The 18,555-nt window shown below is 48.8% G+C and overlaps 1 protein-coding gene across 4 annotated transcripts in view; it reads right to left on the reverse strand.

Moving 5' to 3' along the window:
* Window positions 1-18,555, reverse strand: part of TRIM54 (tripartite motif containing 54) — a 27,700-nt gene continuing 9,145 nt past the window's right edge. For 2 of the 4 annotated variants that reach the window (XM_054476146.2, XM_054476148.2), the window contains 8 exons: window positions 9,367-9,539; window positions 8,693-8,864; window positions 2,340-2,435; window positions 1,597-1,830; window positions 1,311-1,333; window positions 1,076-1,200; window positions 869-955; window positions 423-550 (listed from right to left, as the gene is read on the reverse strand). In XM_054476146.2, the coding sequence (XP_054332121.1) occupies window positions 870-955; window positions 1,076-1,200; window positions 1,311-1,333; window positions 1,597-1,830; window positions 2,340-2,435; window positions 8,693-8,864; window positions 9,367-9,539 (909 nt within the window). In that variant the 3' untranslated portion in view covers window positions 423-550; window position 869. Of the gene's footprint in view, window positions 551-868; window positions 956-1,075; window positions 1,201-1,310; window positions 1,334-1,596; window positions 1,831-2,339; window positions 2,436-8,453; window positions 8,580-8,692; window positions 8,865-9,366; window positions 9,540-18,555 lie in introns of all 4 variants that reach the window. The other 2 variants (XM_054476149.2, XM_054476147.2) reach the window with 2 other exon arrangements.

Raw genomic sequence — 18,555 nt, forward strand, 5'->3', positions numbered from 1 at the left:
CCGCGTCACTATTTTTTAATAAAAGTACTGAAGACCCGTTGGCTTCTGTCGTGGGGGCAGGGCAGTCACAGCAGCGTGGGAACCCGTGGGAAGGTGGGGCCCCCGGGCCAGCGGGAGGGGAACATAATGCTGTGGGGGGATCCTAGAGAGCGACTTTCAGCCAGGTCAGCCAGGTGCCTGTGGACCCCAGGGGTCCCCAAATCCCCAGGACCTCAGAGGTCCCGGCACCACTGCCCCGCCCTCGACCCTCTTCCCAGGGCACTGGGCTCACCAGTTCGCTCCTGGCATCACAGAGGTGCCCAATAGGGGTTCATTTGGCTTCCGCCCCCCAGACGGTCTCAGGTTCTGGGAAGGGCAGGATGGTGGGCGGGTCGCCTCCGAAGCCGAGGCTGCGGGATTGGGCAACGAAAGGAGATACGGGTCTGGGACGCTCGAGTTCTTTATTGAGATCCTCCCGGGGCCGGCGCCGATTTGGGTGATGCCGCGGTCTCTGCGCAGATCCTCCCCGACTCCAGCGCGGGCTCTCGAGCAGGGTCGGGTCGGCGCAGGCCTGTGCCCGGGAAAGAAGGCTCGGTGGGCGGGTGCTGCGAAGGCGCGAGGCAGCTCCAGCCCCACTCACTCCGTCCCCCGCCACGTGGGTTTCTCCTCTACTCAGCCTGCCTTGCCTGCCCTCCCAGCACCCCGGAGGAACAGCGGGTGAGGAGGAAACTGTACTTTTCCGCCCTAGGGGGCGCGCCTTTGTGGCTCCGGGGTTGGGTTGCATCGAGGAGTGGGGGCTCCACGCTACCCGCAAGGAGGACAATCACTGGGGGAGGGGACGCGAGCACACCAGCCGGGCCCCACCCAAAGCCCCTCAGGCCGCTCTCACCTTAAGGCCCATCCGGCCGCTCTTCCTCCTGCCCCGCGCTGCCCTCGTCTCCGTCCGGGGCCACCTCCTCTTCCTCCCCGGAAGCGCCTGAGCCCAAGGAAGGCCTGCTGAGGTGGAGTCCCTGCCTTTCCGGCCATCGTGCCCGCCGCACCCCCCACACAGAGGGTCCGAACCCCAGTCTCAGCGGCCCTCGGCCACCTCCCTCACCTGGCTGGAAGTCGATGGTCCGCAGCATTTCGGCCACGTGCTCCACGCTGACGGTGAATTGTTCCATGCTCTCATAGCCTGGCTCCGGCCGCCCTGCCAGCTCCACCTTCGACATGGCCCCGACCCTGCAGTGGCCACATGGACTCAGCTGGCAATGCCCCAGCACTCTCAAGCCCCACCCCAGCCAGTGGAGCAGTGCAGCCCCCTCCTTTCCCTTCCCGCTGTGCCTACTCACTTATTGATCAGCTCCTTGGCCTGCTGCAGATAAGAAAAGGAGGGTGAGAGTAAGTACTGGGCCAACCTGGGCAAAGTCCCATTTCTGATTCTCACCACAGTCCTGCGGGGTAGGTGGGAAGGCACATCCCAATTCATTAAGTAGAAAACGAACTCAGAGGGGGTGACTTGCCCAAGGTTGTAGGGGCAAGCAGGTGCAAGAGACAAGACTTGAACCCGGGTCTCCAGGTACCAAGGCCCCGACTCCAGCCACTGTGCAAGCACTGCCACCCTCCCCTAAGGCCCACCTGGAGGTAGAGAGCCATTTGTGGCTCTTCCATGGACTGGATGGCAGTCTCCACCAGCTTAGAGGAGGCCTCCAGGTGGTCGCCATACTGACGGATGAGGCCGCGGACGCGCTGCAGCTTCTCCTCTTGCTCCCGGGCCAGCGCCTGCAGCAGCTCACCCTTGCGCTCCTCCAGCACTGCGCACAGGCTCTCAAACCTCTGGTTTAACAACTGCTTCTGCCTCCGGCTATTGTCCTAAAAGATGGGAAGCAAGGATGAGGGAAGGCGTGGCTGAGACCCAGTGGCTGGGAAAGCACAGGGTACTCACAGAGAACCAATACTGTGACACTGTGAGTTAGTGGCTGAGCCAGAATCCAGCCCAGATCTTTTCCATAATAAAAACAATGCTTTAAAGTAGCTTCACTGAGTGCTGTCTATATCCCTAGCCCTGGTTTTTATTTGCGTTATTCCATTTAATTCTCAAAAAGAATCCATGAGGTAGCTGGTGTATCATTATCATCATCACTGTTTTACGAGGTTAAACAAAACCAAAGCACAGAGAAGTTAAATAACTGGATTACAGTTTTGTGGCAAAGATGGAATGCACACCCAGCGGCCTGGCAAAAGCACCTCCCACCACTCCCAGGACCCCAGAAACTTTCAGACCAGTTTGGCCAGAGGTCAGAGAGGAGCAGTTCTCTTGGGAGCCCGGGGTCCGCAGGCCAGCCAGTTGCTGTTCCTCCCTCCCTCCAGCCCAGGCTCACCTCGATGGTCTGGCACACCTCCTCCATCTGCGTGATCACTGCTTGCACACGGTCATTGCCTGCCACCAGCATCGCGATGCCATCGCTGAGCTCACTCTGATACACACACAGGTCAGCACTTAGAGCTGGGACCTGGCCTAGAGCTACACCCCTCACCCCAGCCAGGGTTGCCTACAAGAGGGCTGGCCCCTCCACCTCACCCCGCATAAGGGCATCTACAGCAATCTAGAAGGCTTGAACCATCAAGAGGTATGGAAGCACATTCTAGTGATTCTGGAAGGAGGTGGAGAGAAGCCCTCCACCACTAAGTGGGGAAGGAACAGACAGTCTCCAAACATCCACCAGATACCAGACACTGGGCTAGATGCTTTATCTGTAGATTCATTTCTTGCATCAATTCTGAGAAAGTCTTCATGATTATCCATTTGCCTAATATTGCCTCTTCTCTATTCTCTTTATCCTCTCATTCTGGGAATCTGATTAGACCTGTTAGACCTTCTCACTCTCAGCCTTCTCATCTCCCAGAACTGCACATTCTATTTTTCTTTCAGTCCTCTCATACTGGTCACTAGTTCTGTTTTCAGACAAATCTATCATTTAATTCATTCGTTGATTTTTAAAAAAATTTTTTTTGAGATGGAGTCTTGCTCTGTCACCCACGCTGGAGTGCAGTGGCGTGATCTTGGCTCACTGCAAGCTCTGCCTCCTGGGTTCACGCCATTCCCCCAGTAGCTGGGACTACAGGCGCCTGCCACCACGCCCGGCTAATTTTTTGTATTTTTAGTAGAGATGGGGTTTCACCGTGTTAGCCAGGATGGTCTCGACCTTGTGATCCGCCTGCCTCAGCCTCCCAAAGTGCTGGGATTACAGGCATAAGCCACCGCACCGGGCCAATTTTTTTTTTTTTTAAGAGACAGTCTCACTCTGTCACTCAGGCTGGAGTGCAGTGGTATGATCATTGTTCACTGGATCCTCAAACTCCTGCACTCAGGTGATCCTCCTGCTTCAGCCTCCCTAGTAGCTGGGATTACAGGTACATGCCACCACTCCCAACTAATTAAAACAAAAAAATTTTTTAGTCCGGGCGCGGTGGCTCACGCCTGTAATCCCAGTACTTTGGGAGGCGGAAGCAGGCGGATCACGAGATCAGGAGATCGAGACCATCCTGGCTAACACAGTGAAACCCTGTCTCTACTAAAAATACAAAAAATTAGCCGGGCGTGGTGGTGGCTGCCTGTAGTCCCAGCTACTCGGGAGGCTGAGGCGGGAGAATGGCGTGAACCCAGGAGGTGGAGCTTGCAGTGAGCCAAGATCACAACACTGCACTCCAGCCTGGGCGACAGAGCAAGACCTCCATCTCAAAAATATTTTTTTAGAGACGGAGGTCTTGCTCTGTCGCCCAGGCTGGTCTCAAACTCCAGGCCTTGTCTTCCTGCCTCAGCCTCCCTAGTCACTGGGTTTACAGGTTCCATCCACCATGCCCAGCCATCTGTTGAATGTTATATATATATATATGTATATATATATATACGTGTGTATATATATATATACGTATATATCTACACATATATACATGTATATATATATATACATATATACACACACACACATATATTTGAGACAAGGTCTCACTCTGTTGCCCAGGCTGGAGTGCAGTGGCTCAATCTCAGCTCACTGCAGCCTCGACCTTCCAGGCTCAGGTGATCCTCCCACCTCAGCCTCCCAGGCAGCTGGGACTACAGGCGCATGCCACCATGTCCGGCTAATTTTTTGTATTTTTTTGTAGACGGGGTTTCAACATTTCCCCAGGTTGGTCTCCAACTCCTGGACTCAAGTGATCCTCCCACCTCAGCCTCCCAAAGTGTCGGGATTACTGGCGTGAGCCACCACACCCAGCTACATGGTTGGTTTTTGATATTCTGTTATTGTTTGGTTTTTAAAATTTTTCATCTTTTTTTAAAAAGCATTTGATTTATAGTGACTTCCAATTATTTAATAATTCCAATATCTCAGTTCCTTTTGTGGGGGGTCCTAAATCTGTAATTTTTCTTTCTGCTGACTTCACTCATGGATTACGTTTCTCTGTGCACCTTCAATTGTGATCTAATATTTTGTTGATATTAATTAATCTAGGGAATACCTACAGGGCTAAATTGTGCATATTTTCCTCTAGGCAGTATTTGCATTTGCCTCTGTTGAAAGCCAGGTGGCACAATTTACTGCTTTAGCTCCTAGGATCCTAGTTTAACCTACGGTCTCCGGAAACTTTTTTTTTTAGATGAGTCTCGCCCCGTCGCCCAGGCTGGAGTGCAATGATGTGATCTCAGCTCACTGCAACCTCCGCCTCCCGAGTTCAAGCGATTCTCCTGCCTCAGCCTCCCGAGTAGCTGGGATTACAGGGCCTGCAACCACGTCTGGCTAATTTTTTGTATCTTTAGTAGAGACGGGATTTCACCATGTTGGCCAGGTCTCGAACTCCTGACCTAGTGATCCGCCCGCTTCGGCCTCCCAAAGTGTTGAGATTACACGCAGTGAGCCACTGCACCCAGCCGGGTCTCTGGAATCTTAGCTGCAGGTACCCCTCCTTTTAGGGGTTTGGAGGAATAGTCTGGTCTCTCTAGCTCAGTGACATTGCCAGCACTGGTCCTCTGCGAAGTGCTGCCTTTTCTGTGCTTGCCACTCAGGGTTCTGCTTTCAGCTCCGCCTTTTCTCTTGGCCCCTCCCCACCCCCACTGATTTCCTTTGCTTCTATGTACCAAGCAATATAATTTGAAAATTCTGTTTTACACAGAATCTAGTTGTGTGATAGTGAGAGGACCCTGCAAGTATCTCACCCACCATACTGAAGTCTCTGCTTTCATCCATTATTGAATTTTATCCTTATAGCTACTTTCACAAGTAGGCATTTTCACCCTTATTTTACACATGAGGAAAGTGAGGGCCACAAAGGTCCAGTAACATACCTAAGTAACATACCAAGTCAAGCACAGAGCTAGGACTTTCACCCCAATCTGCTTGACTTTTATTTTATTTTATTTTCGAGACAGAGTTTCACTCTTTTTGCCCAGGCTGGAGTGCAATGGCAGCTCACTGTAACCTCTGCCTCTGGAGTTCAAGTGATTCTCCTGCCTCAGCCTCCCGAGTAGCTGGGATTACAGATGCCCGCCACCATGCCCAGCTAATTTTGTATTTTTAGTAGAGAAAGGGTTTCACCATGTTGGCCAGGCTGGTCTGGAACTCCTGACCTTAGGTGATGCGTTCACCTTGGCCTCCCAAAGTGCTGGGATTACAGGCGTGAGCCACCATGCCTGGCTTAATCTGCTTGATTTTATTTTTATTTATTTATTTTATTTTATTTATTATTATTATTATTATTATTATTTTTAGACGGTGTCCCGCTCTGTCGCCCAGGCTGGAGTGCAGTGGCGCGATCTCGGCTCACTGCAAGCTTTGCCTCCCAGGTAAAAAATCTGCCTCAGCCTCCCAAGTAGCTGGGACTACAGGTGCCTGCCACCACGCCCGGCTAATTTTTTTGTATTTTTAGTAGAGACGGGGTTTCACCGTGTTAGGCAGGATGGTCCCAATCTCCTGACCTCGTGATCCACCCACTTTGGCCTCCCAAAGTACTGGGATTACAGGCGTGAGCCACTGCACCTGGCCTATTTATTTACTTTTGGACGGAGTTTTGCTCTTGTTGCCCAGGCTGGAATGCAATAGCGCGATCTCAGCTCACTGCAACCTCTGCCTCCCGGGTTCAAGCAATTCTCCTGTCTCAGCCTCCCAAGTAGCTGGGATTACAGGCACATGCCACCACGCCTGGCTAGTTTTTGTATTTTTAGTAGAGACAGGGTTTCATCATATTGGTCAGGCTGGTCTCTAACTCCTGTAACTCCTGTAACTCACAGGTGATCTGCCTGCCTCGGCCTCTTAAAGTGCTATGATTACAGGTGTGACCACCGCGCCCGGCCTCTTGACTTTAAAACTAAGTGGAGTAATGCTTTGGGAGGCTGAGGTGTCAGGGGTGTTTGAACCAGAGCAACTCCATCTTGAATAGGGGCTGGGTAAAATGAGGCTGAGACCTACTGGGCTGCATTCCCAGATGGTTAAGGCGTTCTAAGTCATAGGATGAGATAGGAGGTCGGCACAAGATACAGGTCATACAGACCTTGCTGATAAAACAGGTTACAGTAAGGAAGCCGGCCAAAACCCACCAAAACCAAGATGCCAATGAGAGTGCCCTCTGGTGGTCCTCACTGCTACACTCCCATTAGCTCCATGACAGTTTACTAATGCCATGGCAATGTCAGGAAGTGACCGTATATGTTCTAAAAAGGGAAGGCATGAATGATCTACCTCTTGTTTAGCATATCATCAAGAAATAACCACAAAAATGGGCAACCAGGCTGGACCCGGTAGCTCACGCCTATAATCCCAGCACTTTGGGAGGCCAAGGAGGGTGGATCACCTGAGTTCAGGAGTTTGAGACCAGCCTGGCCAACATGGTGAAACCCTGTCTCTATTAAAAATACAAAAATTAGCCAGGCATGGTGGCGGGTGCCTGTAATCCCAGCTACTTGGGAGGCTGTGGCAGGAGAATTGCTTGAATCTGGGAGGCGGAGGTTGTAGTGAGCTGAGATCGCGCCATTGCATTCCAGCCTGGGTGACAAGAGCGAAACTCCATCTAAAATAAAAAAACGAGCAACCAGCAGCCCTGGGGCTTCTCTGTCTATGGAGTGGCCATTGTCTTATTCCTTTACTTTCCTAATAAACTTGCTTTCACTTTAGTCTATGGACTAGCCCTGAATTCTTTCTTGCACGAGATCCAATAACCCTGTCTTGGGGTCTGTGTCAAGACCTCTTTCCTTTAACAGAGGCAGGAGGATGGCTTGAGCCCAGGAATTCAAAACAAGCCTGGGCAACACAGTGAGCTCTTGTCTCTTTTTAATATTTTATGTTTGTTTTTGAGACAAGGTCTCACTCTATCACCCAGGCTGGAGTGCCGTGGTGCAATCATGGCTCACTGCAGCCTCAACCTCCCGGGCTCAAGTGATCCTCCCACCTTAGCCTCCCGAGTAGCTGGGACTATAGGCATGCCACCATGCCCAGCTAATTTTTTGTAGAGACAAGGGTCTCACTATGTTACACAGCTCAGGCTGGTCTCAAACTTCTGGACTCAAAAAATCCCCCTGCCTCGATCTTCTAAAGTATTAGTAGTAGTATCCTCCCAAAGGATTACAAGTCTGAGCCACTGTGCCCTGCCTGAGACCCTGTCTCTATATAAAAATAAAAAATTAGGTTTGGGTGCAGGGGCTCACGCCTGTAATCCCAGCATTTGGGAGGCCAAGGTGGGTGGATCACCTGAGGTCAGGAGTTCCAGATCAGCCTGGCCAACATGGTGAAGCCCCGTCTCTACTAAAAATACAAAAAATTAGCTGGACATGGTGGTAGGCGCCTATAATCCCAGCTACTCTGGAGGCTGAGGCAGGAGAATCACTTGAACCTGCGAGGCAGAGGTTACAGTGAGCCGAGATCGCGCCATTGCACTCCAACCTGGGCAACAAGAGCAAAACTCTGTCTCAAAAAAATAAATAAATAAATAAATAAAATTTAAAAATTAGCTGGTCATGGTGGCACGTGCCTGTAGTTCCAGCTACTTGGGAGATTGAGGTGGTAGGGATCATTTGAGCCCAGGAGTTCAAGGCTGCTGCAGTGAATCACAATCATACCAGTGCATTCCAGCCTGGGCGACAGAGATCCCCATATCTCTTAAAAAATAAATAAATGGAGCTGGGTGCAGTGGCTCACACCTGTAATTCCAGCATTCTGGAAGGCCAAGGTGGGCGGATCACATGAGGCCAGGGTCAAAAAAAAAAAAAATACATAAAAGCTGGGTGTGTTGGCACATGCCTGTAATCCCAGGTACTTGGAAGGCTGAGGCATAAGAACGGCTTGAACCCGGGAGGCTGAGGTTGCTGTGAGCCAAGACTGCACCACTGCACTCCAGCCTGGGCGACAGAGCAAGAATGCATCTCAAAATAGATAGATAGACAGATAGATAGATAGATAGATAGATAGATAGATGATAGATAGATAGAGCTGAGTGTGGTGGCTCACATCTATAATCTTAGTGTTCGGGGAGGCTAAGATGGGAGGATCACTTGAGCTCAGGAGATCAAGGCTGCAGTAAGTTGTGTTTGTGCCACTGCACTCCAGCCTGGGCAACAGAGTGAGATCCTGTTTCTAAATAAATAAAGAAATAAGTAAACAAAAGATAAGTGGAGTAAGAGGCTAACATTGAGACCTTGTCTTAAGCCTGCATCTCTCACACATCTACTCCCTCCCCTGTTTGATACCTTCTGGCGTTTGTAAATGGTGGGCAGTGGAGCCACCTCACAGTCCTTGTGGGCACCAAAGACCTTGCAGAGAGAGCAGGTGGGCACCTCACAGCTCAGGCAGTAGATATTGATCTTCTCCTCTTCATGCTCCTCGCACATGAGGTGCTGCTCAGCCTTGGAGTGCAGTGGCCTAGGGAGGAGTGGGCAGGGGGAGGTGGACCTTAAGCATGAAGGGTCCTAGGAATACCTTCTCTTCAGCCTCCACCAACCGCCACCACCTTCTCCACCCCTGCAGCTAGTGCTGTGGCTGAACTGGTGAGTACTTCCACAGAGCTCTGAATTTGGGGAACAGAAGGAGCTAAGAGATAGAGGAGGCCTGGATCCGAGAATAGTCTGTATTACAGGGAGCAGGGAAGTCCCACAGGACAGGAAGTCTTGGAGGGTTGGCGAGGATCTTGCTGGTGGACTGCCAGCCTCTCCCAGGAGGAGAGGATAGGAGTGAAGTACTGGCTAGGGAATCAGACTGCCCTCTCTGGGAGGCCTGAGGCAAGTCCCTCTCCGGATCCAGTCCTATTGTCTCTAAACAGGACAGGCAGGTTGACCGTTTCAGTCTCTCCCTTTTGGCTCTGATGGGTTCCTTGGCTGTGTCCCAAGCCCTGACATTAGAGAGGCAAGAGACTCTGGCGGCTCACCTGGACGACTCCTGCTTGTAAATGTCGATAATGTTCTCCACTAGCAGGTTTCGCTGCAGGCCGTAGACACCATGTCTGTCCAGGACAACCTCATGCCTGCACGATGGGCAGCGGAAACGGCCTCCTGAAGACACAGTGGTGGAGCCCCGGGACTGCCACAGAGGATTCGAGGCCTGCAGGGACAGACGGCTTGAGAGAACAGGCACGGGGAGGCATGAAGGGACTCGGAGGAGGCAGGGGGAAAGGGCTTGGGGGCTAGGGAGTAGGAACTTGATAGAGGGGAAGATGTCAGCTCTTCTCTGTGGCTGGATCCACCTCTGAGAGCAGCGCACGGTGGACGGCCATGGAGACCCTGCTTCCCACCTTTGCCTCATTACTCAGCCCACCTCCTAGAGTGCCCCTGCATCCAGAGCCCAGCTTTGGTCAAGGCGTAGTCAGGGTGGGATCTCTCCAAAGGGGTCCAGCTTGGAGCCTTGGGGAGACATTGGCCTTGGTAATAAGGCCGAGGCAGGAAATGAACTCTGAGTGGTGCGACCAATGTCTTCCAGTCTGGGGCCCTCTTGGGCCACAGCTGGGGGAGATTCTCTGCAGTCCTGGGTAGAGGTACAAGCAGACACAAGTGCTCAACAATGGGGTTCACAAACTGTAACTAGCCAGGTTATTCTAGAAAATTGCTCCAGGAACTGGAAGTCAGGAGTCCTGGGTTCTTGTGCTGTCTCTGATGCCCTCCCACCGGCCTTTTTTTTTTTTTTTTTTTTTTTTTTGAGACAGGTTCTTTCTCTGATGCCCAGGCTAGAGTGCAGTGGTGGGATCACAGCTCACTGCGGCCTCGACCTCCTGGGCTCAAGCAATCCTCCCATCTCAGCCTTCTGAGTAGCTGGGACTACAGGTGTGTGCCACCATGCCCAGATAATTTTTTTTATTTTTAGTAGAGATGAAGTATCACTATGTTGCCCAGGCTGGTCTTAAACTCCTGACCTCAAGTGACCCTCCCACCTCGGCCTCCCAAATTGCTGGGATTATAGGCGTGAGCCACCATGCCCAACCTCTTAACTATATAAATTTAGGCAGATATTCAACCTCTGTAAAGCTGAGGATAAAATCAGATTATTCATTTATAGTGTGCCAGGTAGTTGCTAGACTCTGAGTTAAAGATACAAAGAAAATGCATCCTGTCCTAAGGACAAGCACCTGACAACTGCATCCAGCAGGATGGGTGTTGTGATAGGGGTAGGCTCAGAAGGAGGACTTAACAGACACCCATCACTTCCTCCAGCTTACATCTCTTGCCTAGAGAAGTTGCTCCATCCTATCCTAGAAGGGAGATCCCTGCCACAGATGATTGATTCAGAGCTAAGGAGGTGATCACCTGACCCAAGCAGAACCAATCAAATATTCTCTCCTAAGAATTTGGACTTGAGACTCAAGGACTTAGCTGGCTACGCCATGTGCTGCTTAGAAATTGAATAGACCTGTGGAATTGGGCTAAGAGCTGAAATCATGGCCACCCTGGAAAGTGTAAGGGGTCAGAAACTCTGAACAGAGAAGGCTGGTCTACAGAGAAAAGAGTCTATGTGTGGGGAGATGCAGACATGAAAGACTGGCAGACACCGCTTATTGTACCCTGACGTTCACCACCTTTTCTTCTTTAATAATAAGTGCCCTGAGTTTTAACAAGACACATGGTATAAAGGGCTGGGTGTGGTGGCTCATGCCTGTAATCCCAGCACTTTGGGAGGCTGAGGTGGGCAGATCACTTGAGCTCAGGAGTTTGAGACCAGCCTGGGCAACATAGCAATAACTCATCTCTACTAAAAATAAAAAAATTAGCTGGGCACGGTGGCGCACACCTGTAGTCCCAGCCACTCAGGAGGTTGAGGCAGGAGAATTGCTTGAAACCAGGAGACAGAGGCTGCAGTGAGCTGAGATAGTACCACTGCACTCCAGCCTGGGCAACAGAGGGAGACTCCATCTCAAAAAAACAAACAAAAAACCCCATGAATCTAAGCCTCCCTTTCAGCTGGGTGTGGCCAATTGGCTGTGCTCTGGGATGTAGATGCAAATGTTTTGTGTAATTTGTAGGAAATTGCACAAACCGTCTTTCATGGGAGTGGCATGCCCTGCTCCTCCCCTTTTCTCCTGCCTGCTGGCTGGAAAGAAGACGGGATGGCTCAAGTTGAAGCAGCCATCTTGAGCCATGAAGTGGCAGCCACATGTTGAGAATGGTAACGAGATGAAAGGAGGTCTCTGATGAGGCAGTCCTGCATTGTCCACCCATACTTTCTCTTGAGAATAAAGCAAATTTTTACCCTCTTTAAGCCACTGTTATTTTGGGGTTTCTGCCACTTATAACAGAACCTAATCCTAACTGGCTGGAAGATTATGCATTCCTAGAGAGTAATGGAGACAGTGGTCACCTATGAGCTAGCATAGTGAGATGCACTTCCTACAACTGGGATGCATGAAATTCTCCAAACCCTTACACCATACACAAACCAGAAGACAGTTTGGAAGGCCCCTTGCGTGTGTGCAGCAACACCCCATCATGCACAGAGTGCAGCCAAGTCAAGGGTCTTGTTTGATCCTTTGGTAGCAAGGGCTGTAGGCAAGGCAGGAAACGTGGACCCACTGTGAAGTGAGCAGCTTATCTTGGGGAGAGTAACTGGTGTGTGCCATAAATACCACATCTTTCTTGGGATTTCTTGAGAATCATGTTAACCTTTAGCCCATCATAAACCTGGGGCAGATTAGTTTGAGATAATTCAACGCATGTTTGTACATCTGCCTTCTCAGTAGCCAGAAATGTATGAATATTGTTGAGTTTAGTTTAGGGAATGTGTTAAAGTGTAGAATCACTTGCCTTTTGTTTGCTTAATACAATTACTTTTCAATATTTAGAACCCAAGTGAGGAAAGAGGTGTTGGGAGAACTCTAAGGCTGCAGTCTCCTGTCTTTCTTATCTTTGAGTTGCTGATGACAAAAATATAGAGATATTTGAATGGGAGGAAATGGGACCTATATCCCACAGCAAAGATAAACTCTTGGGCAGCCGCTCTCCCCAGCCTTCATCCCTCACTGCACCCTTCCTCTTCCTGAGCCACAAAGGCAGGGATACTCATTACTTAACATTCAACAAATGTTTTGAGGCCAGGCGCGCTGGCTCATGCCCGTAATCCCAGCATTCTGGGAGGCCAAGGTGGGTGGATCATGAGGTCAAGAGTTCGAGACCAGCCTGGCCAACATGGTGAAATCCCATCTCTACTAAAAATACAAAAATTAGCTGGGTGCGGTGGCAGGTGCCTGTTATCCCAGATACTTGGGAGGCTGAGGCAAGAGAATTGCTTGAACCTGGGAGGTGGAGGCTGCAGTGCACCAAGATCATACCATTGCACTCCAGCCTGGGAGACAAGAGTGAAACTCTGTCTCAAAAAAAAAAAAAAATGTTTTGAGGGCTTATTATGTGTCAAGCATCGTGTCATGGGTTTTCCAGACATTGTTGTATTTATTCCTCAAGAACTTCTTGTAAAGATGGTTGAGGATCCCAGCTACTCGGGAGGCTGAGGCAGGAGAATCACTCGAACCCTGGAGTCGAACCCAGGAGGTGGAGGTTGCAATGAGCCAAGATTGTGCCATTGCACTCCAGCCTGGGCAACAGAGCAGGACTCTGTCTCAAAAAACAAACAAAAAAGATGGTCGAGGAGGCGAACAATCACCCCTAACTTAGACTACAAGAAATAGAATAATAATGGCTAACATCTACGAGCCAGGGTTTGCTCTAAGTCTTTCATTTGTATTAATTCACTTAATCCTCATATCAACCCTGAAGTAGGTAATACTTTTTTTTTTTTTTTTTGAGATGGAGTCTTGCTCTGTCTCCCAGGCCGGAGTGCAGTGGTGCAATCTCAGCTCACTGCAACCTCCATCTCCCAGGTTCAAGCGATTCCCCTGCCTCAGCCTCCCGAGTAGCTGGGACTACAGGCGCCTGCCACTATGTCCCGCTAATTTTTTTGTATTTTAGTAGAGACAGGGTTTCACCATGTTGGCCAGATGGTCTCAATCTCCCGACCTCGTGATCCGCCCACCTCAGCCTCCCAAAGTGCTGGGATTACAGGCGTGAGCCACCGTGCCTGGCCCTGAAGTAGGTAATACTCTTAGCCCCATTTCAAGGATGAGGAAATTGTGTACCAGTGAAATTAAATAAATTGTACACGGTCATGAGCTAATAGGTGGCAAAGCCAGTACTGGAACTTAGGCACTCTGACTCCAGAGCCTGTCCTAATAATCATTGTGTTCCATTGTCAGACACAATAAAACTTAGGCCAGGCTGTGCACGGTGGCTCATGCCTGTAATCCCAACACTTTGGGAGGTCAAGGCAGCAGGATGGCTTGAGTGCAGGAGATCAAGACCAGCCTGGGCAGTACAGTGAAATCCTGTCTCTACAAAAAGAAGAAAAAGTAAGGTGGCTCATGCCTTTAGTCCCAGGTATTTGGGAGGCTGAGGTGGGAGGATCACTTGAGCCAGGAAGTCAAGGCTGCAGTGAGCTGTGATCATGCCACTGCACTACAGCGTGGGTGACAGAGTGAGACCTGTCTCAAAAACAAAACAAACAAACAAAAAACAAAACAAAAAACCCTTAGAGCTAATATTCGTTTCTCTGAGTCTCAGGCAGAGGCAGTTTTTTTACTGTTGTTGTTGTTGTTTTTGAGACAGAGTCTCACTCTGTCGTCAGGCTCAAGTGCAGTGGCAGGATCTTGGCTCACTGCCACCTCCACCTCCTGGGTTCAAGCGATTCTCCTGCCTCAGCCTCCTGAGTAGTTGGGAGTACAGGCACGTGCCACCATGCCCGGCTAATTTTTTGCATTTTTAGTAGAGATGGGGTTTCCCCATGTTGGCCAGGCTGGTCTTGAACTCCTGATCTCAGGTGATCCGCCTGCCTTGGCCTCCCAAAGTGCTGGGATTACAGGTGTGAGCCACCACACCTGGCCGTTTTTTGTTTTTGTTTTTGTTTTTTAAGTAAAAAAAGTAAAAGGGTAATGAAGGAACAAACCTCAAACCTTCACAGAGGAAAGAAACTACAGCCTGAAAATCAATGATGCAACTGTGGACTAAAGCTATTTAAGCAAAGATCAACAAAAGATGACTCATCAAATTAAAACCCTGTGTGCCATGGAGCTCTATAAGGGCCCTGCTTTCAACCAGAATGACCTGTTTGTCTGTGAAATGGAGAGGAAATAGCTCAAATCTCAGGGGAGGCCTCCTCCCATGGACCTGTGTGGGCCTCTATGGTAGATAAGTCACCAGATTCTGCGTGAAAAATATTCCAAGACAACACAACCAAATTGAGACACTCAACTACCTATTAATTCAGGTCATACCCTTCTATTCACCAAAGAAGGCACAGAACTAAAGAGAGATTGCAAAACCAATGACAACATCCAACCAGGCAGCTTATATTTAAGAGGACAGTGAAAGAAAGCCAAGATAAACACAGTGGGTTGAGTCAGGAATTCACCTTCAGCTCCAGATAAAAGTACCCTGATAAAAGGGGAGTGATAAGCAGACAGAATCCAACAAAAGATGCAAACCAGATAATATAAAAAGAAAAGAAAAAAGAAGCTTGACAAACAAGGGACAGATACTCCAAGAATCAATGCCATTTCGATATACCATTTTAAAAGAAAAAACAAATACAAAGAGATATAAGTGATCAAAACTGGAGAAAAAAAGAGAGCTGGCAGAATTAAGGAAAGAAATCAAGTAAATATCAACACAGAAAAAAAATCCACATTTGACAGGAGAATGGATGATGCTGATAAAAGTCACATAGATTGCAATAGAAATTATCAGCTAAAAGTAACCAGGTCTGCAGTCTGTAACATGGATAAACCTTGAAGACATTATGCTAAGCAAAATAAGCCAGACACAAAAGGACAAATATTGTATGATTCCTCTTAAATGAGGTACCTGGCATAGGATGGATAGTGGTTGCCAGTTGCTGGAAGGAGGGGGAGTAGGGAGGTATTGTTTAAGGGGTGTGGGGTTTCAGTTTGGGGTGGTGATAAAGTTCTGGAGATGGATAGTGGTGACAGTTTCACAACAATGTAAATGTATGTAATGCCACTGAACTGTACATTTAAAAGGTTAAGATGGTACATTTCACGTTATGTGCATTTTACAAAAATTAAAAAAAATTTTGGAGACAAGATCTCTCTCTCTGTCGTCTCAACTTCCTGGGATCGAGGGATCCTCTCACCTCAGCCTCCCGAGTAGCTGGGACTGCAGGTGTGCCACCATGCCCAGCTAATTTTTAAAAAAAGTTTCTGCAGAGATAGGGTCTTGCTAGTTGCCCAGGCTGATGTCAAACTCCTGACCTCAAGCGATCCTCCTACCTCAGCCTCCCAAAGTGCTGGAATTTCAGGGGTGAGCCCCCATGCCAGGCTTACAATTTTTAGAAAGAAAAAAGTAATCAGGACTTGGGCTATCTTGGCCAATGTCTTCCTTCAAACTCCCCACAGCCAGAACTGACTTCAGGACTTGACCTGAGGGAGGCACACTAACACTACCTCTTCAACACCCTCCCATCTGCCAAAGCAATTTCTTTAGCAGCTCATGTCATTGGTTAGTCATTGCATTTATTCTGGAGCCCAGAAGGCTAAGAGGCATCAGTACTCAGGCAGTCCAACCCAAGTCCTTTGAAGAGTTCCTTTCTTGGGAGAGAGAAATCGGGAGTGTGTGAGCTCAGGGTGCAGGGCGGTGGGGAGAGGCTGCACCTCTGCTTTCCTACCGTCTTGCTCAGGGCTTGTGCCGCTCCCTGCTGCCGACACCACAGTCCCGTATTTTGCGTGTAGCCTTTCATCCCCCAGTCCCAGAGTCCCCTCCTGATTCACAAGTCCAATTCCTCCTGCCAGATCTCTGTCGGGCCTGGCTGGCTTTCCTCTTAACCTCCAGGGCAGCCCTTCCCTTCTGTGATTGCTTCAGCAATGCTACCCCCCAGCCAAATCCTAACCCCACTTCCTTTGCTAGTCTTTCTGGCTAATATTTACATACATGTGCTTTTTGGCATTAAGACTACATTTGACTTGTAATAAAATAGTAAAGTTTATCCTTCAGACTTTCCAGGGCCTCTGGCTCATATTGCTTAGAGGCCCTCATTGTGTTTCCCAAAATATGGTATAATACTGATGACAAGCATGAAGATTGGAGGTGGTATGGGGATGGATGTTCAAGATTTTTTATGTGTTAATTCTAATGCATTTTAGGAAAAAAACAGTCCACAAAACTGACAATTTTTCATGGATTTCATTGTATAGAATAAGGATAAAGTAAATATTTAAGGTTTAAAAGTCATTTTTTGTTTGTTTGTTTTTGTTTTGAGACAGGGTTTCACTCCTGTAGCCCAGGCTAGAATGCAGTGGCACGATCTCGGTTCACTGCAACCTCTGCTTTCCCGGGCTCAAGTGATTCTCCAGCCTCAGCCTCCCGAGTAGCTGGGACTATAGGCATTCACCACCATGCCCGGCTAATTTCTTTATATTTTAGTAGAGACAGGGTTTCACCATGTTGGCCAGGGTGGTCTCAAACTCCTGAACTCAAGTGATCTACCTACCTTGGCCTCCCAAAGTTCTGGGGATTATAAGTGTGAGCCAGTGTGCCCAGCCTAAAAGTGAGTGTTTTAAAATAGAACTATTAAATTATAGTACAGGTGGTACACAGCTATGGCAAAAATCAGGAAGGTGAAATAAGAATGAAATTTGCTAACCATTTCCTGACTTTCCCTACCAAAATTTGTCTGACTTGTGTTCCAAACCTTTTGTAAATGTTGAGTGGCTACTTTGAGAAAGTCTTCTATACTGGCTATATGGGTCAAATTGTTGCCCCTTATAGGTAACATCTCTGGTTTTTAACAGAAGCATTTAATGGAGCACAATATAGGGGAAGCAGCACAAAACCACAGCAGTTTTAGCAGCCCGTGACTTTGTCACCAACGGAAATCACAGCTGTTTTCATATCGCATTACAGTTGTTGCTAAAATTTCAAAAAATAATGTATGCTTATCATTACTTCTTTATTTATTTATTTATTTTTAGACAGAGTCTTGCTCTGTCACCCAGGCTAGAATGCAGTGGCACAATCTTGGCTCACTGCAACTTCCACCTCCTGGGTTCAAGCAATTCTCTTGCCTCAGCTAGGCGCGCGCCACCACACCTGGCTAATTTTTTGTATTTTTAGTAGATACGGGGTTTCACCGTGTTAGCCAGGATGGTCTCCATCTCCTGACCTCGTGATCTGCCCGCCTCTCCCTCCCATAGTGCTGGGATTACAGGCGTGAGCCACTGGGCCCGGCTGCTTATCACTACTTCTAAATTACAGCAGTTCAGACTCACTGCTAGACCTCATTCTTTAATGAGTTAGTTAAGAAGCACATGTATTACTCCATCAAATGTGCTTTAAATATTTTTGGTGATTATATTCCAGTGTTTCCAAAGCTTTCTTCATTATTGTCCCCTCTGGGAACCTTTTTAATTAAAAAAAATTTTTTTAAGAGATAGTGTCTCTTAAAAAGATAGCACGGTGGCTCACACCTGTAATTCTAGAAATTTGGAAGGCCGAAGTGGGCGGATCACTTGAGGTCAGGAGTTTGAGACCAGCCTGGCCAACATGATGAGACCCTGTCTCTATTAAAAATACAAAAATTAGCCGGGCATGGTAGCTTGCACCTGTAATCCCAGCTACTCGGGAAGCTGAGGCATGAGAATCACTTGAACCTGGGAGGTGGAGGTTGCAGTGAGCCGAAATCAAGCCACCGCACTCCAGCCTGGGCTACTGAGCGAGACTCTGTCTCAAAAAAAAAAAAAAAGAGAGAGAGAGATAGTGTCTCACTATGTTGCTCAGGCTGGCCTCAAACTCCTAGGCTCAAGCGATCCTCCTGCTTCAGCCTCCTTAGTACCTGAGACTGTAGGTGTGTGCCACTGCTCAGGATCCTTTTTAGACATTTCCCCCAATAGTTCCCATTCCCCTCATTAAATATTAACATCATAGATGTATCTGTTTATGTACCACATGCTTATCTATCCTTTACACATAAAAAGAGTAAAATGTGGCCATGTGCGGTGGCTCACGCCTGTAATCCCAGCACTCTGGGAGGCCGAGGCAGGCAGATCACCTGAGGTCGGGAGTTTGGAGACCAG

The sequence above is a fragment of the Pongo pygmaeus genome, chromosome 12 (genome assembly GCF_028885625.2).
Source record: "Pongo pygmaeus isolate AG05252 chromosome 12, NHGRI_mPonPyg2-v2.0_pri, whole genome shotgun sequence".
In the NCBI taxonomy this organism is placed as follows: Eukaryota; Metazoa; Chordata; class Mammalia; order Primates; family Hominidae; genus Pongo; species Pongo pygmaeus.